Raw genomic sequence first — 27,772 nt, forward strand, 5'->3', positions numbered from 1 at the left:
AGAAAGAAGCTCAATAAAGACACGAATGATCTAAATGCCACAATCAACCAATTTGACCTCACAGACATATACAGAACACTCCACCCGACAGCAGCCAAGTATACTTTCTTTTCCAACACACACAGAACATTCTCCAGAACAGACCACATATTAGGTCAAAAAGCAAGCCTCAAAACAGAATCCGAAACATTGAAATGTTACAAAGCATCTTTTCTGACCATAAAGCCATAAAAGTGGAAACCAATAACAGAAAAAGCAAGGGAAAAAAAATCAAGTACATGGAAACTGAACAACACCATGCTCAAAAACTACTGGGTTGTAGAAGAAATCAAGTATAGAATAAAGGAATTCATAGAATCAAATGAAAATGAAAACACTTCATACCAGAACCTTTGGGACACAGCGAAAGCATTGATCAGAAGTCAATTTATAGCAATAAATGCACACATCCAAAAAGAAGAAAGGGCCAAAATAAAAACATTAACCCTACATCCTGAATAAATAGAAAAAGAACAGCAAAAAAAGCACTCGGGCACTAGAAGAAAGGAAATAATAAAAATTAGAGCACAAATAAATGAGGTATCAATAGAAAAACAAGTGAAAGAGTCAACAAGACCAAAAACTGAAAATGATTCTTTGAAAAGATCAATAAAATTGATAAACCATTGACCAAAGTGACAAAGGAAAAACAGGAGATGAAGCAAATAACCCAAATAAGAAATGAGATGGGCGATATCACAACAGACCAAACTGAAATTAAAAGAATCACAACAGAATACTATGAAAAATTGTACTCCAACAAATTTGAAAACCTAGGGGAAATGGACAAATTTCTAGAAACACACTACCTACCTAAACTAACGCAAACACAGGTAAAAAACCTAAATAAACGTACAACGACAAAAAAAAAGCTCTGGACCTGATGGCTTCACTGGAGAATTTTACCAGACTTTCAGAGAAGAAATAACACCAGTACTACTAAAGGTATTTCAGAGCATAGAGAATGATGGAATACTCCCAAACTCATTCTATGAAGCCAGAATAACCCTGATACCAAAGCCAGGTAAATACACCACAAAAAAAGAAAATTGCAGACCAATATTTCTCATGAACATAGATGCAAAAATCCTCAACAAAATTCTAGCCGATAGAATTCAACAACATATCAAAAAAATGATTCATCATGACCAAGTGGGATTCATACCAGGTATGCAGAGATGGTTCAACATTAGAAAAACAATCAATGTAATCCATCACATAAATAAAACAAAAGACAAGAACCACATGATCTTATCAATTGATGCAGAAAAGGCATTTGACAAAGTTCAACACCCATTCATGATAAAAACTCTCAACAAAATAGGAATAGGAGGGAAATTACTCAACAGTACAAAGAGCCAACAGCTAACATCATCTTAAATGGAGAGAGCCTGAAAGCAACCCCCTTGAGAATGGAAACCAAACAAGGATGCCGTTTATCATCACTCTTATTCAACATTGTGCCAGAGGTCCTAACCAGAGCAATAAAACAAGAAAAAAGAAATAAAGGGCATCCAAATTGGTAAGGAAGAAGTAGAAGTATCTGTGTTTGCAGATGATATGAACTTAGTCACAGAAAACCCCAAGGAATCCACAAGGAAAATACTGGAACTAATAAAAGATTTCAGCAAAGTATCAGCATATAAGATAAACATACAAAAATCAGTTGGGTTCCTCTATGCCAACAAACAACTTCAAAAAGGAAATCACCAAATCGATACCATTTACAATAGCCCCCGAGATGATGAAATATTTAGAAATAAACCTAACCAGAGGCGTAAAAGACCTAGACAAAGAAAACTATAAGACTCCTGCAAGAAACCAAAAGACCTACGTAAGTGGAAAAACATAACTTGCTCATGGATAGAAAGATTCAACATGGTGAAAATGTCAATCCTACCCAAAGCAATCTACAGATACAATGCAAATTTCAACAACATTTTTTAACGAGATGGAAAAACAAATCACCAACTTCATATGGAAAGGGAAAAGGCCCTGGATAAGTAAAGCGTTACTGAAAAAGAAGAACAAAGTGGGAGGCCTCACACTACCTGGTTTTAGAACCTATTATACAGCCACAGTAGTCAAAACAGCCTGGTACTGGTACAACAACAGATACATAGACCAATGGAACAGAATTGAGAGTCCAGACATAAATCCATCCACATACAAGCAGCTGATGTTTGACAAAGGCCTAAAGTCTGTTAAATGGGGAAAAGACAGTCTCTTTAACAAATGGTGCTGGCATAACCGGATATCCATCTGCAAAAAAATGAAACAAGACCCATACCTCACACCGTGTAAAAAAACTAACTCAAAATGGATCAAAGACCTAAATATAAAATGTAAAATGAAAAAAGATCATGGACGAAAATAGGGACAATATTAGAAGCCCTAATACATGGCATAAACAGAATACAGACCACAACTAACAATGCACAAACACCAGAAGAGAAACTAGATAACTGGGAGCTCCTAAAAATCAAACACTTATGCTCGTCAAAAGACTTCAACGAAAGAGTAAAAAAATTACCTACAGACTGGGAAAAAATTTTTGGCTATGACATACCTTTTAAGGTCCTAATCTCTAAAATCTACAAGCTACTGCAACACCTCAATGACAAAAAGACAAATAACCCAATTAAAAAATGGGCAAAGGATATGAACAGCCACTTCACCAAAGAAGACATTCAGGCAGCTAACAGATACATAAGGAAATGGTCACAATCATAGAGAAATGAAAATCAAAACTACAATGAGATACTATCTCACCCCAACAAGGCTGGCACTAATCCAAAAAAACACAAAATAATAAATGCTAGAGAGGTTGTAGAGAAACTGGAACACTTATGCACTGCTGGTGGGAATGTAAAATGGTACAATCACTTTAGAAATTGATTTGGTGCTTCCTTAAAAAGCTAGAAATAGAAGTACCATATGACCTAGCAAACCCACTCCTTAAAATATATCCTAGAGAAATAAGAGCCATCATATGAATAGATATATGCACACCCATGTTCACTGCAGCTGTGTTCACAATAGCAAAAAGATGGAAACAGCCTAGGTGCCCATCAACAGACAAATGGATAAACAAATTATGGTATGTACACAATGGAATACTACAAAACAATAAAGAACAATGATCAATCTGTGAAACATCTGGAGGGATATTACGCTGAGTGAAATTAGTCGCGAAGGGACAGATATATGAGACCACTATTATAAGAACTCAAGAAAAGGTTTAAACACAGAAGAAAACATGTTTTGATGGTTACAAGGGTGGGGAGGGAGGGAGAAGGGAATTCACTAACTAGATAGCAGACAAGAATCATCTTAGATGAAGGGAAGGACAATACACAATACAGGGGAAGTCAGCACAACTGAACTAAGCCAAAAGCTAAGAAGTTTCCTGAACACAACCAAGCACTTGGAGGCACAGAGTAGCAGGCGCGGGGGTCTGGAAGCCACGGTTTCAGGGCACATCTCGGTCAACAGGCATAAAAAAGTTTATTAAGAAAATGTTCTGCATCCCACTTTGGTGTGAGTAGCCATCTGGGGTCTTTAAAGCTTACAAGCGGCCATCTAACATGCATCAATTGGTCCCAACCCACTCGGAGCAAAGGAGAATGAAGAACACCAAAGACACAAGGAAAATATTATCCCGAGAGACAAAATGGCCACAGAAACCAGAGACTCCATGAGCCTGAGACCAGAAGAACTAGATGGTCCCCAGCTACCATCAATGACCGCCGTGATGGGGAACACAACAGAGAGTCCCTGAAAGAGCAGGAGAAAAATGTGGAGCAGAACTCAAATTTCACATAAAAAGATCATACTTAACAGTCTGACTAAGACTGGAGGAACCCCTGAAGCCATAGTCCCTGGGCGCTCTGTTAACCCAGAACTAAAACCATTCCTGAAGCCCACTCTTCAGACAAAGATTAGACTGGGCTGTAAAACATAAAATAATACTCATGAAGCGTTTGCTTCTTAGTTCGAGCAAAGAAAAAAAAAAAAAAACCCGTTGCTGTCGAGTCAATTCCGACTCATAGCGACTCTATAGGACAGAGTAGAACTGCCCCATAGAATTTCCAAGGAGCACCTGGTGGATTCAGACTGCTGACCTTTTGGTCAGCAGCCATAGCACTTAACCACTACACCACCAGGGTTTCCTTCAAGCAGACACATGAGACCAAATGGGTGGCACCTGTCCGAAGGCAGGATGAGAAGGCAGGAGGGGACAGGAACTGGTTGAATGGACACAAGAAACCCAGGGTGGAAAGGGGGAGTGTGCTGTTACATTATAGGGATTGTAACTTATGTCACATTATAATATGTGTATAAATTTTTCATGAGAAATTAATTTGAGCTGTAAACTTTCACCTAAAGCACAATTAAAAAAAAGAAGATGAAGAAAGATCAACAGCCCAATGCTGATTTCTCTGAGGCAGGGGTCAGACATGCAGCCTCTTTCTGCCATCTTTGCCAATTCTTACACCAACCGTCCCTCCCATGGTGCTCTCTACTTCTCTGATGGGTTTGATAATAATTCATTGCAATGGCCACACAGAACACATAGACAGTACTCACGATCATGGGATTTATTAGGGAAGTAAAAACCGTTGCTGTTGAGTAGATTTCGACTCATAGCAACCCTGTAGGACAGAGTAGAACTGACCCAGAGTACAGCGGTTGGAGGATTTGAACTGCCGACCTTTTGGTTATCAGCTGAATTCTTAACCACTGTGCCACCAGGGCTCCATTAGGGAAGTAACAAAGTAAAATTCTGGTTCAGAAATGCTCAGGATACACTTCTTCCATCAGGAGAGCCTCTTCCCAATCGTGCTTGCAGGCACAGCTCTCTCTGGCCCTCAGCCTCTGTCCTGCTGAGGCAAGTGTTACAAAACTCTTTTAACCCCTCCTAATAGAGTTTTTTTTTTTTTTTTTTAATAGAGTTATTGGAAACCCTGATGGCGTGCGCTACGGCTGCTAACCAAAGGGTTGGCAGTTTGAATCCGCCAGGTGCTCCTTGGAAACTCTATGGGGCAGTTCTACCCTGTCCTATAGGGTCGCTATGAGTCAGAATCAACTTGATGGCACTAGGTTTGGTTTTTGGTTTTAACAGAGTTATCAGCCAGGCCCATGTAAGAAAGCATTGGTGGCTTGGTGGCAGAATTCTTGCCTGCCATGCAGGAGGCCTGGGTTTGATTCCTGGTCATTGCAGCTGTAGCTTATTTTACTTAGCCCTTCTATACATCTAAAAGCGTTCTATTTTTGGAAACCCTGGTGGCATAGTGGTTAAGAGCTATGGCTGCTAACCAAAAGGTCGGCAGTTCAAATTCACCAGGCGCTCCTTGGAAACTCTATGGGGCAGTTCTACTCTGTCCTCTAGGGTCACTATGAGTCGAAATCGACTGGATGGCAACGAGTGTTTTTTTTGGAATAAGTTCCCAGAGGCACAGTAGGCACTCAGCTTTTTCACTCAGTGGGCAGTGGGCCAACCATGCTGTCTCCTGCCATCGTTTCACTGCTACAGCTTCTCGAGTGCACTTGCTCGCACTCTTGCTTTCTGTCTCCTGGTTCCAGGAGCTTCTCAGCGCAGGCATCCCGGGTCCAAAGGACATGCTCTTTGCTCCTGGCTGTTCTTCTTTAATGGTGGCAGGGGTCCTCTCTCTGCTTTGTAATTCGCTCTTTTAAAGCAAAACTGACCAATCCCCTTGGTGGGCCACAATTACCTTATCTGCACAATCCCACCCAATCACTTGGGTGGGAGTTACGAGACTGTGGCTAGAAAGGCCACACAAAAGCGATCCGTCACACCACAAATGGGGTACAATTCAGAAATGGGAAAGGACATCAGCAGGCCAAAAAATGAAAAACATCCGTCACTGAGATTTCAGGACTTTAAAGATGTTGCTTACTATTTTTAACAGTTGTATTGTCTTCCATAACTTATTTAACCGTCCTTAACGATGGTCAACTGAAGTGGCTAAGAGGAGAACAGGCCTATGAGGACAGGTTAAAAAGAGTAAAATTCTTGAAGCTGTAAGTTCCTTAAAGTAAATGACCATGCCTCATTCTCATTCGGTAACCTCACTTTGGGGAAAAAAAAAATCTTGTATCTTGCCTAGTGCTAGAGTACATGGTCAATGCTCAGTAAACACATACTGAATTAGTGAACGATTTTTTGGTTGAAGAAGGCTATCTCGTTTTCTCCTTGGCTTTGCTTCTGAAAATAAGTGCTCTCCTAGCACCATCTGCTGGCATCAGAAAACCAACAACCATTTCCTGAATTCTGGCCTCCAAAGCCCCATTCACCTGGCAGTATTATTACCTTTAAAAAATTAACAAAAAATAAAAACAACTGTTGCTGCAGAGTCGTTTTTGACGCACAGTGGCCCTATAGGATGGAGTACAGCTGCCCCATAGGCTTTCCAAGGCCGTAAATCTTTATGAAGTAGACTGCCACATCTTTCTCCCACGGAGCAGCTGGTAGGTTTCAACCGCTGACCTTTTGATTAGCAGCTGAGTGCTAAACCACTGTGCCACCAGGTCTCCTTGGGAGTATTTTAATACTCCTGAAATTCTTTCTCCCCTCAATACCATCAGTACTACAGAATCTACCTTTTCTCTGTAGACAGGGGAAGTTACAAAGTATTAACATTTTTGTTCCTTGTTTTCTATTCAATGAATGTCTCAGACTTTGGTGACTCCAATACTTTGTTTCTTTCCAAGGTAAGGTGCTGAGTCAGTGATAATGCGCCTCATGCTACAGTCCTTGACCCTGCAGATTGTGTTGTCCTTTGACCTTTATTCATCAGGTAGTGAGCTCTGGGCATGGCACTATCTTTCTATTTGGACTAGTTACATAGCACATACCAATATGATGCCTTGAGCTGCCAAATCAACTACTAAGTCCGTGAGCCCCTACAGGTGTCCACTGCTGTGATAGGTGCTGTAGAAGACACAGAGAAGTATGAGACAAATTCACTGCCCTCAATGACCATCCAATCTAGTTTAGAGAAATGATTTAATCAATAAGTCAAACAGTGTACAGGATAAAGTCTCCAGTGATGCCTGTGAGCATTGACCATCAAATGACATTGCCCTAGACCCTTAGGATAAATAAGTATATTGTGTTAGAGGTTTGGCAAGGTCTGGAGACATTTTTTGTTGCCACAACTGGGGAAGCGGTCGTGGTACTGGCATCTAGTGAGTAGAGAGAGACCAGGGATTCTGCTAAACATCATACAATGCACAGGACAACTCCTACAACAAAGAATTACCAGTTGCCAATGAGTCATCTCCAACTCCTGGTGACCATAGAGTCAGATCAGAACTATGCTCCATAGGGTTTTCAATGACCGATTTTTCGTAAGTAGATAGTCAATCCTTTCTTCTGAGGCACCTCTGGGTGGACTCAAACCTTTGACCTTTTGGTTAACAGCCAAGCACGTTAACCATTTGCACCACGCAGGGCCTCCAAAAAAGAATTAGCCGGCCTAAAAGATTGCAGCCTGGAAGACCTTATGGGGCAGTTCTACTCTGTCACATAAACCTGTCTCCATCGAGTTGATTCTGACTCATAACAACCCTACAGGACAGAGTAGAACTGCCCCGTAGGGTTTCCAAGGAGCACCTGGTGGATTCGAACTGCTGACCTTTTGGTTACCAGGGGAACTCTTAACCACTACACCACCAGTCACATGCGGCCGACAATTGGCTTGAGAGCACCTAAATGACAGCAAAACGTCAACAGTGTCAGAGACTGAGAAACCCCACACTAGACCCTTAGAATCAGTAATGAGCAGGGCAGGCATGATCCCTGCCCTCCTCGTACCCTGGGGAAGACATGTTTAAAAAAGTAATGTGCTGAGGGAATTGGTAGAAAGAAAAGAGACTACTCTTGAGCCTTGCTAGTCAAAGTTTAATCCATAGTTCAGCAGCAGGAGCATCACTTTGCAGCGTGTCAAAAATACAGAATATGGACACAAGGACAGAACCGGGCAAACTGAATCGGAGCCACATTCTTTATCACCCTAAGCTGTCCCCAAACACCTCCACCCACACGGGAGAGCCACAGTCTCAGGGCTCAGTGTTCTCCACCCACCGAATGGGCTACCCTGAGGCTCTCTGTTTTCCCTTCTACAGCTGCGCAGCCGAGCCGGAGCCCGAGGGGCGGTGCCAACGCTGCAGCGGAAGTTGTACATGGGTTGTGGGAAGCGTTTCGTTGTTTACAGCCTTGTAAGAACGTAACTTAAAACAAAAGGGCTGGATTTTGAAGATGATATAAGCGCTAAAAAGCTGCGAAGGGGTCCGAATGAAGCTTTGTGCAACTTTTGGCAGGGATGAGGCCTAGCAAGACTTCTCAGCGGCTCACTGCTGCCCGGGTCCTCCAGGGTGCTCTAGAATAGACGTCTCTATGGTCAAGTAAACACACAGCGATTCTTTACGTCCCCACGTGCTGGGGGTGCGCATGAGCAGTAGACGCAGCCTTGGCAACATGGCGGAGGAAGAGTAAGTGGGGCTTTGAATACTTGGAGTGGGGCGTTGAGCATCTGGTGCCATCTGTGGTCTTTATGCCTCTGTGGCGAAAAATAGAGATACTAGTGGGTTGTAGGAAAAGACAAGACTCCAGATACCAGGGGTGGGAGTGAGGGGTGGAATGCTCTGGGGTGGGTCGAGCGGAAAGAGAGGGCCGCCGTTAAGCTCGGGTTACCTAGAGGAGGGAGTGTTCACTTTCAGGCAGTGGGCTGGAGAGTGTCAGACCTGGGTTCACTCGTCCACATCTATATTCACCTTGCAGATGGGTCTGTATCCGCTCCAACCCCACGGAATTTTACTAGAATCTCATTGCTGCAAGTGTTTATGAAAGACTGGCAGTAAAAGCCCCCTTGACGTTTGTGAGGCCAGTAGCCAAAGGGTTCTTCTAGGCTTCGAGGATGAGTGAATGCTAAGGTGTCCGATTTTAGGACTGGAGTCAGAAACTGCAGGTTTTAGGGGAGGTTCAGTACTTAGGAATTTGAAGACGGTGATGTTCCCGGAAGCACAGAATATTGAGTTGGTTTGAAAATTCATTTACTAAATGTTATTATCCCTGAACTCATATTTACTGTATCAGGCCAAGAAAAAAGATCCCTTTGGTTCCAGAAAATCTCCTGAAAAAGAGGAAGGCTTATCAGGCCCTCAAAGCCACCCAGGCAAAGAAGGCACTTTTGGAAAAGAAGAAGGTAATGGTGGGGAACCAGGAGGAAGGAGTTAGAATTTGTATTTGGTTTTACCCAACGTGTGTTAAACCGAGATTGGGTATCGACTGCCCCCTCCCGCATCAGTTTGACTACACCAGGTACATAGTTCATTCAGGAACCCTGGCGGTGCAGTGATTAAAGCGCTTGGCTGTCAACCAAAAGGTCAGTGGTTCGAATCCACCAGTAACTCCTCAGGAGAAAGATGTGGCAGTCTGTTTCGGTAAAGATTTACAGCCTTGGAAACCCTGTGGGGCAGTTCTGCTCTGCCCTATAGGGTCGCTATGAGTTGGAATCCACTCGAAGGCAGCACTTTGGTTTTACATGGTTCAGTGTCTTCATTTCACAAATACTTACTGAACACCTTCTGTTGGCAAAATGCTGGAGTAGAGTGTGTTAAGGAAAAGGGACTGGAGACTAACTTCTAGCTTCATTTTGAGTGAGGAGAAAACATCTCAGGAGAACAGTGTGCCAGACAATTTTTCGTATTTGCTAAATGTTTTTGGAGAAGAATACAAAAGTATTTTGGAGGCAGGAATTTTAGCTCATTCTTGTTTTGTACTGTTTTGTGCCTGACACAATGTTAGTTTCCATAAACACATGTTGGTAAACATTGGTTAACCGCATGTAAACTAATTTATTTATCAAGTACTTTTCCCAGTAATTTCTGAATCTTCTCAATTCTACCTTTCTTTGGGCTTCTTACTTTCTCCTTATATAAAAACGAAGGATGTTTTTTTGCTCCCCTTTGCAGACCACGGAGGGGAAATTAGCTCTATCAGTAGTGACTCATGACAGATGGAGGCAGAAAATGGTGATGTTCTGTCTTTTCTGTAGCAGAGAAAAGGGAAAGGATTCAGGTTTAAGCGACTGGAATCGTTCCTTCTTGATTCCCAGCGAAAGCAGCGTGACAGGGTGCGCATCAGACGACTAGAAGTGAAACCTCATGGCTTGGAAGCGCCAGATGGACATTCCTTGGCCTTTGCGGTACGCATCCAAAGGTAGGGAACTGGTGTTTTGACAAATCCACAGGGCTAGAGCAAACTAAGCTGCTAACCAAGAGGTTGGCAGTTCAAATCCACCAGGCGCTCCTTGGAAACTCTACGGGACAGTTCTACTCTGTCCTATAGCGTTGCTGTGAGTCAGAATCGATTCAATGGCAGCGGTTTGCTTTTTGGTTTTGGAACGAACTATTGGTTTACCTTTGGACCATTTTCTAAGGTGATGAAGTAGTAGGCCCTAAGCTAGTAAGACAAATAGTGGTAGGAATTCAGAGTTCAGCAAAACAGACAGTTTTTGCCTTCAAGTTTAGGGAGACTGACCTTCGGCAAATAAACTAAGTGCCGTGAAGGTAAAGTGCAGGATGCTTTGGGTGAGGGAGGAGGTGGGGACACCCCCTGTAAAGCAGGACCTTGAAGCTGAGACCTGAAAGATATGAAAAGAGAAAGGAGTTCTCAGTGTTGGGGAAGGCTTTCCAGGCAGAGATGCAAAAGTCCTGAGGTGGGGGCATCAAGGCACCTTTTTAGGGACTGAAACAAGGCTAAGTGGATGGAGTATAGCCAGTATTGGGGAAAATGCATTTTTCCGTATTTTCCTTATTAGCCTTTTCCATACGTAGTGCTGTTTTCCTTTGCCATCCCTACCTGTAAATGCACCTCTGCCTCTTCCTATTCACCTACCCAATCACCCAAACCAGAAACCAGTGGGTTTTAAATATTTGTGAGTTCTGTCTTTAGCCCTTCTATCATTGTCCGTAATCTCTTTACTGGACTATTGCATTAGCTTTCTAAAGGGGTTTTCTTGCTTCTCACATCTGCCTTATATGTAGCCCTCAGTGATTGTCAGAAATAAATCTTAAAATCTTCCACATACTGGGGAAGCTAGCACAACCTGTACAAGTCAAGGACAGGGTAGCTCCATTAGACATATCCAGACTGCCTGTGGGACTGAATTGCCCAGCTGAGGGCTGTGGGGACCATGATCTCGGGGAATATCTAGCTCAGTTGGCGTAACAGTTTATAAAGAATATGTTACACTTTCTACTTTGGTGAGTAGCGTCTGGGGTCTTAAAAGCCTTTGAGCAGCCACCTAGGATACTCCACTGGTCTCACCCCTTCGGGAGCAAGGAAGGATGAAGAAAACGAAGATACAAGGGAAAGATTAGTCCAAAGCTCAAATGGACCACATCTACCATGGCCTCCACCAGACTGAGTCCAGAGCAATGAGATGGTGCCCAGCTACCACCGACTGCTCTGACAAGGATCACAATAGAGGGTCCCAGGCAGAGTTGGAGAACAATGTGGAACAAAACTCTTAACTCAAAAAGAAAGACCAGACTTGCTCGCCTGACAGAGACTGGAGAAACCCTAAGAGTATGGCCCCCGGACACCTTTTCTGCTCAGTAATGAGGTCACTCCTGAGGTTCACCCTTCAGCCAGAGATTGAACAGGCCCATGGAACAAAACAAGACTAGAGGGACACACCAGCCCTGGGGTGGGGACTGGAAGGCAGGAGGGAACAGGAAAGCTCGTAATAGGGAACCTAGTGTTGAGAACGGAGAGTGTGGACATGAAAATGGAGAGTGTTGACATGTCGTGGGGTTGTTAACCAGTGTCATAGAACAATGTGTGTGCTAACTGATGAGAAACTAGTTTGTTCTGTAAACCTTCATCTAAAGTACAACAACAACAATTTTTTTCCCCTCACATAAAATTTTCTGTAGCTTTTACTGCCCAGAGAAGCAAATCCCAGCTTCCCTAACATAGCATTACAAACCCTCTCAGGGACCATCTCTCTGTTCCCATGGCAGCCCAGGTATCGCCCACATCACAAGGCAACTATCGTTTACTCCCTCCCTCCCACTAAACAGCTCTCGAAGGAACAGCGTGTCTTACTCTCTGGAGACCCAGTGTAGTGGCACACCGTTTAAAAACGTTTGCTGGTCTGACATAAACTGGATGGAGCCTGACTCTCTTGCTGTTGTCTATTTCAGGATTAATGGGGTGAGCGTTCTGGTGCGGAAGACCATTGCAAGACTTCGCCTGAGGAAGATTTTCAGTGGTGTCTTTGTGAAAGTGACCCCTATAACCTTAAAAATGTTGCGTATAGTAGAACCTTATGTGACATGGGGGTGAGTAACATTTTCTTTGTGAGTTCACATTAGATTGTACTTGAGGGTGTTGAGTATTTTTCACTGTGGCCACAAAGTCACCAGAAATCAATTGGCAGCCCCGAGAACCCTGGAACATTGGGCAGGTTAGGGGTGGGGTTAGTACTGCTAATAATGGTCTGCATGATACATGGCAGGGCTTGTTGTAGGCCAAGGCGGAGTAAGATGGGTAGAGGAGGTTGATTCTCAAGGTCTTGAAGCAGAATTTAGGTCAGTGCTTCTGTAAGAGCACAGTTCCTGAGGGACAGACAAGCCTGAATACATCAACCTCAAGCGTTAAAACTCAACAGGATTGGATTGAATTTCCAGCTCTTGCATCATCTTGAGTAGAGGGTCACCTGAAGCCAAAGCTCTAGACTATAAGCCAGGACATGTTTTCTTTTGCCTGAACATCTATATCCACACATTTTAATTTGTTAATTACGTAGCCAGGGCCACTCTGGTTCTTTGACCTTTCTCCAGAAGAATGGCTGGGAGAACCTTTTCTCCTTGGCCAGACTGCAGAACTGAGTGGCCAGGGTGATGCAGTGTGCCGGGGGCTGGCTAAAGCTGGACTTTATTCTGCTCACATAGATTTCCAAATCTGAAGTCTGTCCGGGAACTCATCCTGAAACGTGGACAAGCCAAGCTCAAGAATAAGACCATCCCGCTGACAGACAACACAGTGATCGAGGAGCACCTAGGTGAGTGCTGCAGCTGAGGGGTCAGTTGGTGGAAAGTAGAGGTTTTTGGTGGTCTGGATGCCGGATCCCAAAAACCTGCCGGGTGCCCAGCTCAAGCAAGTAGGAGGCTCTCGTTATATACTGAGTTAATGTCGGATAAAGGAATCTTTGCCCGTATGTTTCTTAGGGAAGTTCGGTGTCATTTGCTTGGAAGATCTCATTCATGAAATTGCCTTCCCGGGAAAGTATTTCCAGGTGATCTCACAGTTCTTGTGCCCTTTCCACCTCTCTGTGGCCCGTCATGCTACCAAGAATAAAGTAGGCTTTCTCAAGGAGATGGGCTCACCTGGCTATCGTGGTGAAAGCATCAATCAACTCATCCGGCAGCTGAACTAGACTCAGGTGAGGCTGTGTTGGAAACTGCCTTTCAAGCTGGCTTTGGTGGGGCTGTGCCACAGGGCCCTGGTGGTGCAGTGGTTAAAACATTCGGCTGCTAACCAAAACGTCGACAGGTCAAAACCACCAGCAGCTCAGCAGGAGAAAGAGGTGGTAGTCTGTTATCCGTAAAGATTTACAGCCTTGGAAACCCTTTGGGGCAGTTCTAGTCTGTCCTGTAGTGTCGATGTGAGTCAGAATCAATTCAATGGTAGTGGGTTTGGTTCGTTTTTTTGTGCAGCTTGCCACTTAAAAGTTCTTTTTGCACTTACCCATGATTAAGAGTAATGTCAGCATTGGGAGTAGAGAGGAGTCTAGTATTTACAAGTCTAATTGGATGGAGAGGTTCTTAGAACAGTGAATAACGAGATTTAGGATTCAGGGCTATGTATCTCAAGAGTTATAGGCTAGAAAATGTTAAGTAACAAAATAACTATTGTGTATTGTTGTGGTCATCTAGCAGGACATGGGGAGAGAATAATAGTGAAAAAACTAAGTTCAAAAGGATTTGAAGACCTAAATCTATTTTGTTGAAGGAATCTGGTTAGGCTGGGTTCTCTAGAGAAGCAAAACCAATAAAGCATATAGAGAGGGAGATTTATATTAAGGAAATGGCTCAAGCAGTTGTAGAGATTGGAACGTCCCAAGTCCATGGGTCAGGCTGGAGGCTTCTCTTGATTCACATAGCCGCAGGGGCTGGCAAACTAAGATCGGCAAGTCACAGAGCAGGGCTGTTGCCCACAGACTGCAAAGATTTGACAAACGCCAAGATTCAGCAGGTATGCTGCTGCTAACTCAAGTCCCAACAGCTGGAGGTCAGATGAACAGGAGCCAGTTGCAGGATCCAGAGCAAGCAGACGCCACGAGCCTTGCCAGAATGTCCATTTATCTTCGATGCAAGCCACATGCCCAGGGAAACTCCCTTTCAGCTGACTGGCTGCTTAGAGCAGATCCCGTCATGGGGGTGATCACAACATCATACAAGTGCCAAGCCACTGAGAATCATAGCCCAGCCGAGTTGACACACAATCTTAACCATCACAGAATCTTAACCCTTTTGAAATTGTTTATTATTGTCATTCTTAGGTGTCAAATTGTAGTAAATTTGTATTAATGCAGTTGTATTTTTCTTCCTCAGAATACCAGAAAGCACAGTGCATTGAAGGCATGTGTTTCTTTTTTCTGAATTTTCAGCAAGTATCTTCAGAGAAGATTATTTTCTGTTACGCCTTCAGAAACTGGAAGGGAAAGAACAGTGGGTGTGTCTATGGCAGGCACCTCTCTTATAAAGCCCAGTCCCAAGGAAAAATGCCAGTGTTTTCCACATGGCCACTGCCGCCTCTGAAATCAGCAAAGGACTCATAGTTGCCGTTGAAGAGGGTGTTCTGCTTTGTCACATCTTTTATCCTGGGATTTAATGTTGATGAATACCCAAGCATGTGTATAAGGCTCTGCAGCAGTGGACCAAGCCCAGGGACATATTGACTTGGGGGATCCTAGGGCCTTGTCTTGGAAAGAGCTTGAAATACAATTAGAAGTACACACAAACAAGTACTCAGTTGTTTCTGCTGTAAGTCTGTGTTGCAGTTTTTTCACTGACAAATTTGACAGCTTTCAAATGTGGTAGGCTCTAAGAATGTATCTACTGTTTTCTTTATCCTAGCTTGCAACTGGCTTAGTCTTTTTCTCCAACTCAGAATTTTAACTTATTCTTGGATTACAGACCTTGTTGAAGATCTGTGAGAAGGATCCCTTCCCTAGGAAAATATTCTTGGAATTTTAGGATGTTGTAGACCCTTTTCCTCAAGGACTCGTGCACCTATGGAGGAAGTCCTGCTCTATCAGGATTGGTCACCCAGGTTCCTGCCCATGATAGCCTCCTCTGGCTCCATATCCTGGGGAGGACCAAAACTTAAAAAGATAGCTTTTTCCCTTCAAACCAATTAGGTGATTCATACTAACAACACAGTGGTAGGTGCCCAAGGTCCCCACACCGTCTGTAACTTGGGGAAATGCCCACCTTGTTTCTGCTGGGCTTCAAGGTGGAATTTTGTACAACCTAGATCAGGAAGGAGTGAACCATTTGCTCCGTTTGGCATGGATGACATTAGCACTACAGGTTTTTTGTCTTTTAGGCCCTAGGCAGGCAACTTATTTAGACCCTTCTTGGTGTTGCTTTTACCTTAAGTATTCTGAACTTCAGAAATAATGCCCTCTGCCCTGCTGACAGTGATGTAGTAGACCAACAAAAGGGCTTCTGGGGTGTTAGACCTGAACAAAGGGCGTCTGATCCTGCTTGTCTTTATCATCAATGTCTGCTCTCAATGAGCTTTCCCTTTCAACCTCCCATCTAAGCAGTTGATGAGGGTCTATCAGGCCAAGATTAATGCTTAACTGTTGTGTTCTCTGGTCCCTTCAGATCAGTTTTGCTGCAATTTCGGCTCATGGGAGTCTCAAACATAGCTGTGAAATTGAGTTCAAGGTATAACAATGCCTTAAAATGTGCCAGGTTATGAGGTTGCTTGGCTTAAGAGTTAATACACTGTAAAGCACTGTGAAACGAGATTAAGGTGATGTGTCATGAAGTCATGGGAAAAACTAGTTGTGAGGATGGAAGCCTAGGGTTTATGTTCCAGATTTATCTTGTACTAATTGTGGGAACAATGTTTCCACTTGTGCCTATAAAATGGGGCTTAGAACATCTAGTCCTGGTGGCTCTGTGGTTAAGAGCTTGGCTGCTAACCAAAAGGTTGGCAGTTTGAATCCACCAGCAGCTCCTTGGAAAACCTGTGGGGCAGTCCTGTGGGGTTGCTATGAGTTGGAATCGACTTCACAGCAACGATTTTTTGTCTGCTTCACAGGATTGTTTAAAAGATTAAGCTGAATAGTTTTTTAACTTAGAATTTTGTATAAATAGAAGAATGGATCAAAAAATTATGTACTGCTGCTTAGCGTCCCATGATAAATCATTCCCTAAAAATGTAGATTCTTATTTCTGGGAAAGCTAGCTCCATGTATTAGTCTGTAGATAGTGTATACCAACGTGAGTTGCTCTTGACATGCCATGTATACACCTGTTAGGTTCTAGGTTTGCAGGGAAAACAAGTTTTAGGGAGCAAGAATAGGTGCAGTGAACCACATGGCCTACTAAGGAGACTAACCAGAAGGTCGTGGGAGCTTTTCCTCCTTGGGCTAAATCTCTAGCTTCGCACCTGACCTAGCTGGTTCCAGAGCCAAGGGTTCCAGGGTTTTTGTTGTTGGTTGGCTTTTTTTTAATGCTTTGGGATTTCATTCAACTTAAAATTTTTTTGTAAAATTATTATTTGCACTGCACGTGGAACAAATAAAGGTTTGAGTGGTCTGCAGTTTTTCCCATCCCCTTTTTCCATTAGTTTTTCATGGAATTTTCCCAGATAAAATCTGTGAATACACTAACATGTTTAAAGCATGGTAAACTATAGACAGAATTCCACATGTTGGATTTTTTTCTTCACTTAATGTATCTTCAAAGTCATCCTCGGTGTAAGTTTTATGATCAAAGCTTTATTAGCTACCCATCTGGAGAATGGATGTCTAAAAACTCGATTTAGATCCCAGATTCACTTTTCCACTACCACCAGGATAAGGAATTGTTAGACCCTAGGCAGTGCTTCCCCCAGGGAGTCAAACCCCGTTAGTGTGACCCAAGTAGCAATTTGTACATGAAAAAAACAGGGCTGCGTCAAAGATAGTAAAGCATAAAACCTGCTTCAGTTACACGTAAGGACTGGGGCTAGGTTTTCGAAGCTTTTAGCTGAGGCTCACGGTCCAGAAGTAAGGAAACAAAGCTATCCTGACGATGACGCCCCACGAGCATCCAGTCAGCTGAGACGGTCGGGGTGAAGGCCGGCAACCAGAGTCCCCAGTTCGCGCAGAACGTAGTCGCGCCCGCCAGGTCTGCGCTGCAAAGAGCCTCGAGCCTCAGGAACCACCACGTACCGTTTACGGCCGCGCAGTCGACACCTCGGCCGAGCCGGGCTCGGGGCGGCTCCTCCAGCCGACAGTCGGCGGCGCGCGGGACGGCACACAGGCCGCGGCCTCCCAGGGCTTGGGCCTCCGCGGGAGCTGGGACGCCGTGGGCTCCCCTTGGGTCGCCACGATGTCGCGGCTCTCCAGGCCCGGGAGCTCCTGGCCCTGCTGGACCAGCTGCACAAGTTGCGTCAGGGTCACCGAGGCCGGGTCGCTCTGCACGGCTGTGGGAGCTCGGACGCGGGAGGTCGGGCTTCCGGGCCGCTCCATGTTGGGCCGCAAAGCCTGACCTGCTAGCGAAGCAAACACTTCCAGGTGGTATGGGTGCAACCACTATCGGAAGAAATGAAGGGGAGGTCGTAGACCATACCAAGCCGTTCCAGTGGGGGGAAACACTTGAGAACCCTGAACGATTCTTCTCGGAAAGGCTTCACGCACGTACACAATTTAGACCACCTCCAGAGCCCCGACGTGGAAAGTGCTTTAGAAGAAAAAGAATTGCGCCAAAACTTGAAGGCTTGCACAGAATGCATGCGGCACGCTGATCCAGGCAAAAAGACCCACGTTTCCACATTGCACACTTGCACAGGCACTGCACACGTACCTAGTTTCATGCACACGCAGAAATGCGAACACACAGGGCACGTCCGTGTATAGACACACGGCAAGGGGCCAATTCCCAGGCGGGGTCCTCAGCGCAGTGTAGAAAATACCTGTGAGACTGTCATCAGTGGCTTCAGGAGAACTGGGAATGAGAGATACCATTGCAGAGCGTCACCACTCTTCCCATTTCCTGCCATCCGGATCCTATTCTTGGTGCTCCCAAAGGGAATGGGAGAGGTGAAGGCAAGTCAGGTGCGCCACAGTCGCTCTGGCGACTAAGAAAGTCGGTGTCAATAATTCTGAGGCTTCTAACTTATCAAAAACTAGCCTGGAATATACAAGGAACTCAATGGAGAAAAGACAGAAGATGTCAAGTATTTCATTTTACTTGGATTCACAATCAACACCCATGAAAGCAACAGCCAAGAAATCAAAGGATGCACTGCATTAGGAAAATCTGCTGCAAAAGACCTCTTTAAAGAGTTAAAAAGCAAAGACATCACTTTGAGACAGGTCTGGGGTCCTGCGGTAAAATTAACCCTCTTGTGACCCAAAAACCAAAACCAAACCAGTGCTGTCGAGTCGATTCCGACTCATAGCGACCCTATAGGACAGAGTAGAACTGCCCCATAGAGCTTCCAAGGAGTGTGTGGTGGATTGAACTGCTGACCCTTTGGTTAGCAGCCATAGCACTTAACCACTATGCCACCAGAGTTTCCCTCTTGTGAACAGAGGCTGTAAAAATTCCAAAGCAAACAAGGCTGGACACAGGAAACCAGTATCTCAACCTGAGGCTAAATTTTAAACCGTAAGCAACCAGATTTCCCTTAATGCTTCCTCTTAGGATTGTTTTTCAGGTAAACCAACTAAAACCAGCATTCCACACCGGCGCATAAACAATTTGGTTGACCACTGTATGTCCTCATCCCATAATAAGTCCTGCCTAAGAACCAAGAAACTGGTGTCAAAGAACTAAAAACACCAGACATACAGCATCAGATAAAGCCAGACCCAGTTTAGAAACGAGAGGTCCCACACCCACTTCCTTGCTAAGACTTAGCCCAGTCCTTTTAAATATGCATGCTATATCCCAGGAGTTTAATGAATAACTTCCCTCTTACTGCATAGTATAAAACTTCTCCCACCCCTTTGTTCTGAAAGATAATGCTTTGAGAGTGATCTTTCTATCTCCTAGTCCTTGCAAGTATTAAACTATGTCTCCTTTAAAATCCACTTGACTGTAGTTATTCTTAATAAGATTACAAGCGCGAACCCATTTAAGGACTAAGGCACGCCTGACCCAAGCCATGGTGGTTTTAATTGCTTCATATGCATGTGAAAGCTGGGCCATGAATAAGGAAGATGGAAGAAAATTGATGCCTTTGAGGTGGCAAAGAATTTTGAATATACCGTGCACTGCAAAAGATCGAACAAATCTGTCTTGGAATAAGTCCAGCTAGAATGCTCCTTAGAAGCAAGGATGGCCAAGTCTTAGTCTCACACACTTTGGACACGTTATCAGGAGGGACCAGTCCCTGGAGAAGGACATCATACTTGGTAAAGTAGAGGGTCAGCAAAAGAGAGGAAGACCCTCAACAAGATGGATTGACAAAGTAGCTGCAACAATGAGCTCAAACATAACAACTTTAAGGATGGTGCAGGACCAGGCAGTGTTTTGTTCGTTGTACATAGGCTTGCTATGAGTAGGAACCTACTCGATGGCATCTAACAACAACAACTCAACAACAAAAAGACCACCCCATTTAAAAATGGGCAAAGGTCTTTGTCATGGATTGAATTATGTCCCCCCCAAAATGTGTGTATCAACTTGGTTAGGCGATGATTCCCAGTGTTCTGTGGCTATCCTCCATTTTGTGATTGTCATTGTATGTTACAGAGGATTAGGGTGGGATTGTAACACCCTTACCAGGTCACGCTTACCAGGGAAGCTAGCAGAGAGGGGGGACTTCATATCACCAAGAAGGCAGTGCCAGGAGCAGAGCACTTCCTTTGGACCCGGGGTCCCTGAGCAAAGAAGCCCCTAGTCTGGGGGAAGATTGGTGAGAAGGCCAACAGAGAGAGAAAGCCTTCCCCTGGAGCCGACACTCCACATTTGGACTTTTAGCCTACTTTACCGTAGAGAAGTAAATTTCTCTTTGTTAAAGCCATCCGCTTGGGATATTTCTGTTATAGCAGCACTAGTACTAAGACAGCCTTGAACGGACATTTCTTCAAAAAAGAGATACAAATGGCTAACAAGCACATGAAAAGATGCTCATTAGGGACATGCAAATCAAAACCACATTGAGATACCACTTCATGTTCATTAAAAAAAAAAGTTGCTGTGGAATTGATCCTGACTCGTGGTGACCCCATGTGTTATACAGTAGAACTGCTCCAGGGGGTTTTCTTGTCTGTGGCACAAGCAATTGGCAACTGGCTAACCCAAAAGTTTGTGGTTCAAACCCACCAGCAGTTCCATGGAAGCAAATCCTGGCAAACTACTTCTGTAAAGATTACAGCCAAGAACCCCATGTAACAGTTTTATTTTGTGACACATGGGGTTGCCATGAGTTGGGGCTGACTGGATGGCAGCTAATGACAACAACAATCTTCACACTTAAGGTCACCATGAGTTGGAATCGACTAGACTGCAGTGGGTTTAGGTTTTTTGTTGTTGTTTAATCTTAACAGAAGCAGATTGCCAGGACTTTCTTCAACAGTACCATCGGGCAAGTTCAAACTACTAATCTTAAGGTTAGTAGTCAATAGTCGATTGCTAACCATTTGCACCGCACACACACGTACAAAAACACCAGAAAGCAACAAGTTTTGGTGGGATTCTAAAATGGTGCAGCCACTATGGAAAATAGTTTGGCAGTTACTCAAAAAGTTAAACATAGAATTACCTTATGACCTATCAACTCCACTGCTAGGTATGTATCTCAAAGACTTGAAATCAGGGACTCAAACAGGTATTTGTACCCCAATGTTCATTGCAGCACTATTCACAAGAGTCAAAAGGTAGAAACAATCCAAGTGCCCGTCAACAGATGAATGGATAAACAATATGTGGTATATCTATACAATGGAATATTATCCAGCCATAAAGAGACATGAAGTTCTGATACATGCTATGACATGGATGAACCTCGAATGCATTGTGCTAAGTGAAATAAATCAGACACAAAAGGACAAATATTGTATGATCCCACTTATATGAAATATCTAGAATAGGCAAATGCATAAAGACCAAAGTTTATTAATAGTTCCCGGGGGCTGAGGGAAGGGAGGAATGGAGAGTTATTGTTTAATGGGTACAGAGTTTCTGTTTAGGATGATGAGAAATAGTGGTGATGGTTATATAACATCGTAAATGTAGTTAATGTCACTGAAGTGTACACTTAAAAATAGTTAAATGGAAATTTTATGTTATGTATATGTATATATAGCCATAATAAATCTTTTAAATTAGAAAAGTAAAGCTATCATCTATATGAAACCAAATGGTCAACATTTACTCAAAAACAAAGAAAAGAAGGAAACTAGATTACTAGAAACGGAACAAGCAGAATGGAGATAATGAGAAAGTCGACACACTGAAAAATACAACCAATGTCACTGAACAAGTTGTGTAGTAATTTAACAATTACTGGGAGCCTAATTTGCTGTGTAAACTTTCACTGAAAACACAATAAAATACTTTCATTAAAAAAAAAAAAAGTGAAATTAGCCTGATCTGGTGAATAGCGCCTTCATCAAGCCAGCAAAGTTGAATTACTATCAGGAGGACAAACTGACATACGTGCGTCCTGATGCACTGCACTGAGAAGGACCTAAGATCTCTTCTGCAGTATTCCTGCCAGAATGTTCACCCTAAATCTAATCTTGAGGAAACAGACACACCAAAGTGACTGGCCTGGACTCTTTACAGATGTCAGTGTCATAAAAGACAAAGAAAGGAAAGGAAAGAAAAGGCTGAGGAACTATCCCAGAGTAGAGACATGACAAGTAAATGTCATATGTGGTCCTGGGTTGGATCCAGGATGGGGGAAAAAAATCAGCTATAAAGACATTCATTCCTGGGCAAATTTGAATATGATCTGTATATTAGATGATAGTATTAGCTATTAACTATTTACATTATCTATTAAATATTAATATCTAATAGACATATATTAGATAGACATATAGACAATTATAGATAGCTGTATAATATATATAACCTATTATTACTGTTATGTTATATTTAACATATTGGTTAAGAGTTCGGCTGCTAACCAAAAGGTCAGCAATTTGAATCCACCAGCCTCTCCTTGGAAACCCTATGGGGCAGTTCTACTCTGTCCTATAGGATCGCTATGAGTTGGAATGGACTTGATGGTGACAGGTTTTTTTATATAACAGACCAGCATTACCTATTAACTATTAATATTAACATTTTCAAGGTTAAATTCCTTGAGCATGATAACGGTGCTGTGGCATGTGGGAGAGTGGCCTTGTTCTTAGGAGATACTTGCTGAAGTATTTAGGGGTGAAATGCCAGGATGAGAGAGAAAGAAAGCGAATGTGGCAAAATTGTTAAGAACTGATTAATCTAGACGAAGGTTGGAAACTTATTAAAATAAAAAGGGGGCTCAAAAAGCCAGGCTGGAGAAGACCTACCACACTGAATGAAGGAAGAACTCATCCCTCTCTCTGTGGCCAAGATCAGTCCCTCCTGAGTTCTTGCCCTAAAGATTCCCTCCTAACTTGTCTGTTCACTTTTCTTTCTCAGATGACCCTGGCTCCACTTTAAGCGTCCTAGCTGGGGAGCACTGGTTTTCTGCTCCACCATTGTCTTCTTTTCTGCTAGCCAAGTGGAAGGCAAAAACATCTCTATGAGGTCCAAACCAACGTTGGGTGTCCTTCCAGGCACCGTAAGGATTGAGTTTGCTCAGAATTAGGGAAAGTAATGTGTGTGTGTTTGGGGGAGACATTTCAAGCCATCATTTTGCTTCTCTAAATTCTTTCATTTTATCCTCAGCACAACCCCATAAGATGGGCTAGACAAGCCTAGGAATTAGGGATTGTCAGGAGAGACCTAGAACATTCTATTGAGTCCAACCCCCTTGTATACAAAGCAGGAAACTAAGCCTAAGAAAGAGAGTAGCAGAGCTGGGGTTGCCATGATATGCGTGAAGATATCAGGGAGGCAAAAGAAAGAAAACTTAATAAATCCACAAAGACAAACACATTTCTATCCTGTCACTTTCTGAGTCAGCCAGGGCCCCCATGGCCAAGAGGTTATCCCTTATAGAGGGTTACAAGGTCAGATGCCAACCTCTAAATTTAGAGATAGGTTCCAAATGCTCCTAAGCTCATTTATGACTCATTAGACATCTGTTATCATGATTTTTTTTTTTAATTCTATCCCATTAGGAAAATGCCCTTTCCTCTCCCGCAGTTATTGAAACCCAATTCATCCTTCAAGCGCTTTTCTTCAATGAGGCCACCTTCCATTGTTGCCATAAGAATTAATTGACACTCCAATTGAGACGTTTCAACAAACGGATGCAGTGCTGGAGGTGCTCATTCGCCTATGCCAAGAAATTTGAAAGACAGCTACCTGGCCAACAGACTGGAAGAGATCCATATTTGTGCCCATTCCAAAGAAACGTGATCCAACACAATGCAGAAATTATCAAACAATATTATTAATATCACACACAAGTAAAATTTTGCTGAAGATTACTCAAAAACAGTTGCAGCAGTACATCAACAGGGAACTGCCAGAAGTTTAAGCCAGATTCAGAAGAGAGTGTGGAATGAAGGGTATCATTGTTGATGTCAGATGGATCCTGGCTGAAAGCAGAGAATACCAGAAAGATGTTTACCTGTGTGTTATTGACTATGCAAAGGTATTTGACTGTGAGGATCACAACAAATTATGTATAATATTGTGAAGAATGGGAATCCCAGAACACTTAACTGTGCTCGTGAGGAACCTGTACAAAGATCGAGAGGCAGTCGTTCATACAGAACAAGGGGATATTGAGAGGTTAAAATCAGAAAAGAGCATGTCAGGGTGGTATCCTTTCACTACACTTACTCAATCTGTATGCTGAGCAAATGATCCAAGAAACTGGACTACATGAAGAAGAACGTGGTATGAGGATTGGAGGAAGACTCATTAACGACCTGCAATATGCAGATGACACAGCCTTGATTGCTGAAAGTGAAGAGAACTTGAAGCACTTACTGATGAAGATCAAAGACTACAGGCTTCAGTATGCATTATACCTCGACATAAACCCAAAACCAAAAACCCACTGCCTTCAAGTCAATTCCGACTCATAGTGACCCTATAGGACAGAGTAGAACTGCCCCATAGAGTTTCCAAGGAGAGCCTGACGGATTCGAACTGCCGACCTCTTGGTTAGCAGCCATAGCACTTAACTACTACACCACTGAGGTTTCCATCTCGACATAAAGAAAACAAAAATCCTCACAACTAGAGCAATAAAGCAACATCATGATAAACGGAGAAAAGATTGAAGTTGTCAAGGACTTCATTTTACTTGGATCCACATCCAACACCCATGGAAGCAGCAGTCAAGAAATCAAATGAAGTATTGCATTGGGCAAATCTGCTGCAAAAGACCTCTTTAAGTTGTCAAAAAGCAAAGATGTTACTATGAGGATCTAAGGTGCACCCTGACCCAAACCATGGTATTTTCAGTCACCTCATATGCATGAGAAAGCTGGACAATGAATAAGGAAGACCAAAGAATTGATGCTTTTGAATTATGGTGTTGCGGAAGCAGACTGAATATGCCATGAACTGCCAGAAGAAAGAACAAATCTGTCTTGGAAGAAGTACGACCAGAATGCTCCTTAGAAGCAAGAATGGCAAGACTCTGTCTCAAATACTTTGGACATGTTATCAGGAGGGACCAGGCCCTGGAGAAGGAGATCATGCTTGGTAAAGTAGAGGGCCAGTGAAAAAGAGGAAGGCCCTCAATGAGCTGGATTGACACAGTGGCTGCAACGAAGGGCTCAAGCATAACAACTGTTGTGAGGGTGGCACAGGGCGGGGCAGTTTATCATTCTGTTTGTTGTACATAGGGTTGCTATGAGTCGGAATCGACTCAACATTTCATAGTATTTAGCAGAAATTTTTTGATGTTTAGTAAAGTATCTAAAATTTTTTTTTTAAAGAATTAATTGATTCATTTTCTGAGCTCCCACAATCCCTCACTTGCTTCTCTATCCACATGTCTGTTTCATTGGACTGTAAATCTCACCCACCTACTTTTCCCATGTGCCTAGACCAGCAGTTGTAGCAACTTCAAGTCCCTGGGTGACATAAATATTTAAGTGCTTGACTACTAACGGAAAGATATGAGATTCAAACCCTCCCAGGGGCACCTCAGAATAAGGGCTGGAGATTTGCTTCTGGAAGGTCACAGTCTTGAAAGCCCTATAGAGCACAGTTCTGCTTTACACATATAAAGACCTAGTTGTGCTCAGAAAACATTAGTTAAATAACTGAGAGGCTCAGGCCTATCCAGGGAAAAAGTCACAGACGTAAGTTATTATGACAATTATGACACACATATATAATTTTCATGTAAAGAACATGTACCTGGGTACGTCAACAGTGTTATGTGCCAACTGGAATAAGGAGCTGGCATGTCATGTTGGTGTTTAAATGTAGCTAATCATACCAGAGCACACATGTGTTTACACACACACACGTGTGTGTGCGAGCTGTTCTTACGGGCAACAGGCAGCCTGCTGGGCTGGCCCAAGCCCGACTCTGCAGCCAAGCTGACCGAGTCCTGATCTACCTCTGGCACTTACAAGCTGGCTGTGGGACTTTGGAGCAAGTTATTTGACTTATCTGCATTCCAGGTTTCTCTTTTGTCAAATGAGGGTGATGACGGTGTCTGCCTCACAGGATTGTCCGGCAGATTAAATGGGATAATGAACGATGCTCAGCAAAGGCATTTATTAATGTTCTTCTCAGATGGGTGGTTATGCTGGATCTCCTCTGTTTACCCCTCCAGGTTCTTCCCACCCTTGTCCACCCAGCTCCCTGGACCCTGATGCCTTCCATAGGCTTCCTTGACCTCTGGTTCTTGGGTTTGGCCAATGGGTAGGGAAGGAGAAGAAAGAGGTCAGCATGTTTCTTCCCCTGGCTCCTTCCCTGCAGGATCACTTTTAGATGTCAGGGCACTCTCCACACAGCTCTCTGGCTTTGACTCTGCCCATGCCCTCATCCCTCAGGCCTGTTACTAGGCCCAGGTACTAGCCCCATCCCTCGAGAGTTCACTTCGCCTCAGCCAGTAAACCAGTTGCTCTCGAGCTGATTCCAACTCACGACAACCCCATATGTGTCAGAACAGACCAGTGCTCCATAGGGTTTTCATGGCCGAGTTTTCAGAAGTAACTCACCAGGACTTTCTTCCAAAGTAACCTCTGGGTAGACTCAAACTTCCAACATTTTGGTCAGCAGGCAAACGTGTTATATGTTTGTACTACCCAGGGATACCCTGGACTTTTTTTTTTTTTTTTTAATAATTTTTACTGTGCTTTAAGTGAAAGTTCACAAATCAAGTCAGTCTGTCACATATAAGCTTATATACACCTTACTACATACTCCCATTTACTCTCCCCCAATGAGTCAGCCCGCTCCCTCCTTCCAGTCTCTCCTTTCATGACCGTTTTGCCAGTTTCTAATCCCCTCTACCCTCCCATCTCCCCTCTAGACAGAAGATGCCAACACAGTTTCAAGTGTCCACCTGGTACAAGTAGCTCACTCCTCATCAGCATCTCTCTCCAACCCATTGTCCAGTCCTTTCCATGTCTGATGAGTTGTCTTCAGGAATGGTTCCTATTATGGGCCAACAGAAGGTTTGGGGACCATGACCACCAGGATTCTTCTAGTCTCAGTCAGACCATTAAGCATGGTTTTTTCATGAGAATTTGGGGTCTGCATCCCACTGTTCTCCTGCTCCTCAGGGGTTCTCTGTTGTGCTCCCTGTCAGGGCAGTCATCAGTTGTGGCTGGGCACCATCTAGTTCTTCTGGTCCCTGGACATTTTTTTTTTAATAATTTTTTATTGTGCTTTAAGTGAAAGTTTACAAATCAAGGCAGTCTGTCACATATAAGCTTATATACGCCTTACTCCATACCCCCACTTACTCTCCCCCTAATGAGTCAGCCCGCTCCCTCCTTCCAGTCTCTCCTTTCATGACGATTTTGCCAGTTTCTAACCCTCTCTACCCTCCTATCTCCCCTCCAGACAGGAGATGCCAACACAGTCTCAAGTGTCCACCTGATACAAGTAGCTCACTCTTCGTCAGCATCTCTCTCCTACCCATCGTCCAGTCCCTACCATGTCTGATGAGTTGTCTTCGGGAATGGTTCCTGTCCCTGGACATTTTTAAGTGTTAACCTTTTGTACCAGCCAGGGACGCCTTGCCCATACCTATGTAAATTTAAAAATAAATAAATAAACCAAACCCATTGCTGTCAAGTCGATTCTGACTCATAGAGACTCTACAGGACAGAGTAGACCTGCCGCATAGGTTTTCCAAGGTTGCAGTCTTTATGGAAGCAGACTG

The 27,772-nt window shown here is 43.6% G+C and overlaps 2 protein-coding genes across 3 annotated transcripts; one reads left to right on the top strand and one right to left on the bottom strand.

Annotated features, from left to right (window-relative positions):
- The first annotated feature begins 8,251 nt into the window (after positions 1–8,251).
- RPL7L1 (ribosomal protein L7 like 1) lies at positions 8,252–15,101 on the top strand. 2 transcript variants are annotated; one of them, XM_010587591.3, is made up of 7 exons: positions 8,252–8,556; positions 9,161–9,269; positions 10,182–10,285; positions 12,277–12,414; positions 13,027–13,136; positions 13,303–13,517; positions 14,689–15,101. In XM_010587591.3, exons 1-6 carry the CDS (start codon positions 8,516–8,518, stop codon positions 13,509–13,511), a joined length of 711 nt encoding a protein of 236 aa, XP_010585893.1. In that variant the 5' UTR covers positions 8,252–8,515; the 3' UTR covers positions 13,512–13,517; positions 14,689–15,101. The 2 variants fall into 2 exon arrangements, with proteins under 2 accessions (XP_010585893.1, XP_003404233.2); XM_003404185.4 differs by having other exon boundaries at positions 8,255–8,556; positions 10,122–10,285.
- Positions 12,300–17,918, bottom strand: C1H6orf226 (chromosome 1 C6orf226 homolog). Its single transcript, XM_064286274.1, has one exon. The coding sequence runs from the start codon at positions 17,826–17,828 to the stop codon at positions 17,532–17,534; it is 297 nt and encodes a 98-aa protein (XP_064142344.1). The 5' UTR covers positions 17,829–17,918; the 3' UTR covers positions 12,300–17,531.
- Positions 17,919–27,772: the final 9,854 nt, after the last annotated feature.

This window comes from Loxodonta africana, chromosome 1 (assembly GCF_030014295.1).
Source record: "Loxodonta africana isolate mLoxAfr1 chromosome 1, mLoxAfr1.hap2, whole genome shotgun sequence".
Taxonomy (NCBI): Eukaryota; Metazoa; Chordata; class Mammalia; order Proboscidea; family Elephantidae; genus Loxodonta; species Loxodonta africana.

Coding starts and splice junctions, on each gene's coding strand:
- RPL7L1 (XM_003404185.4), top strand. CDS start 8,516: ATGAGCAGTAGACGCAGCCTTGGCAACATGGCGGAGGAAGA. Junction 12,415..13,026: donor GAACCTTATGTGACATGGGG/GTGAGTAACATT, acceptor CTGCTCACATAG/ATTTCCAAATCTGAAGTCTG. Junction 13,137..13,302: donor AGTGATCGAGGAGCACCTAG/GTGAGTGCTGCA, acceptor TATGTTTCTTAG/GGAAGTTCGGTGTCATTTGC.
- C1H6orf226 (XM_064286274.1), bottom strand. CDS start 17,828: ATGGAGCGGCCCGGAAGCCCGACCTCCCGCGTCCGAGCTCCCACAGCC.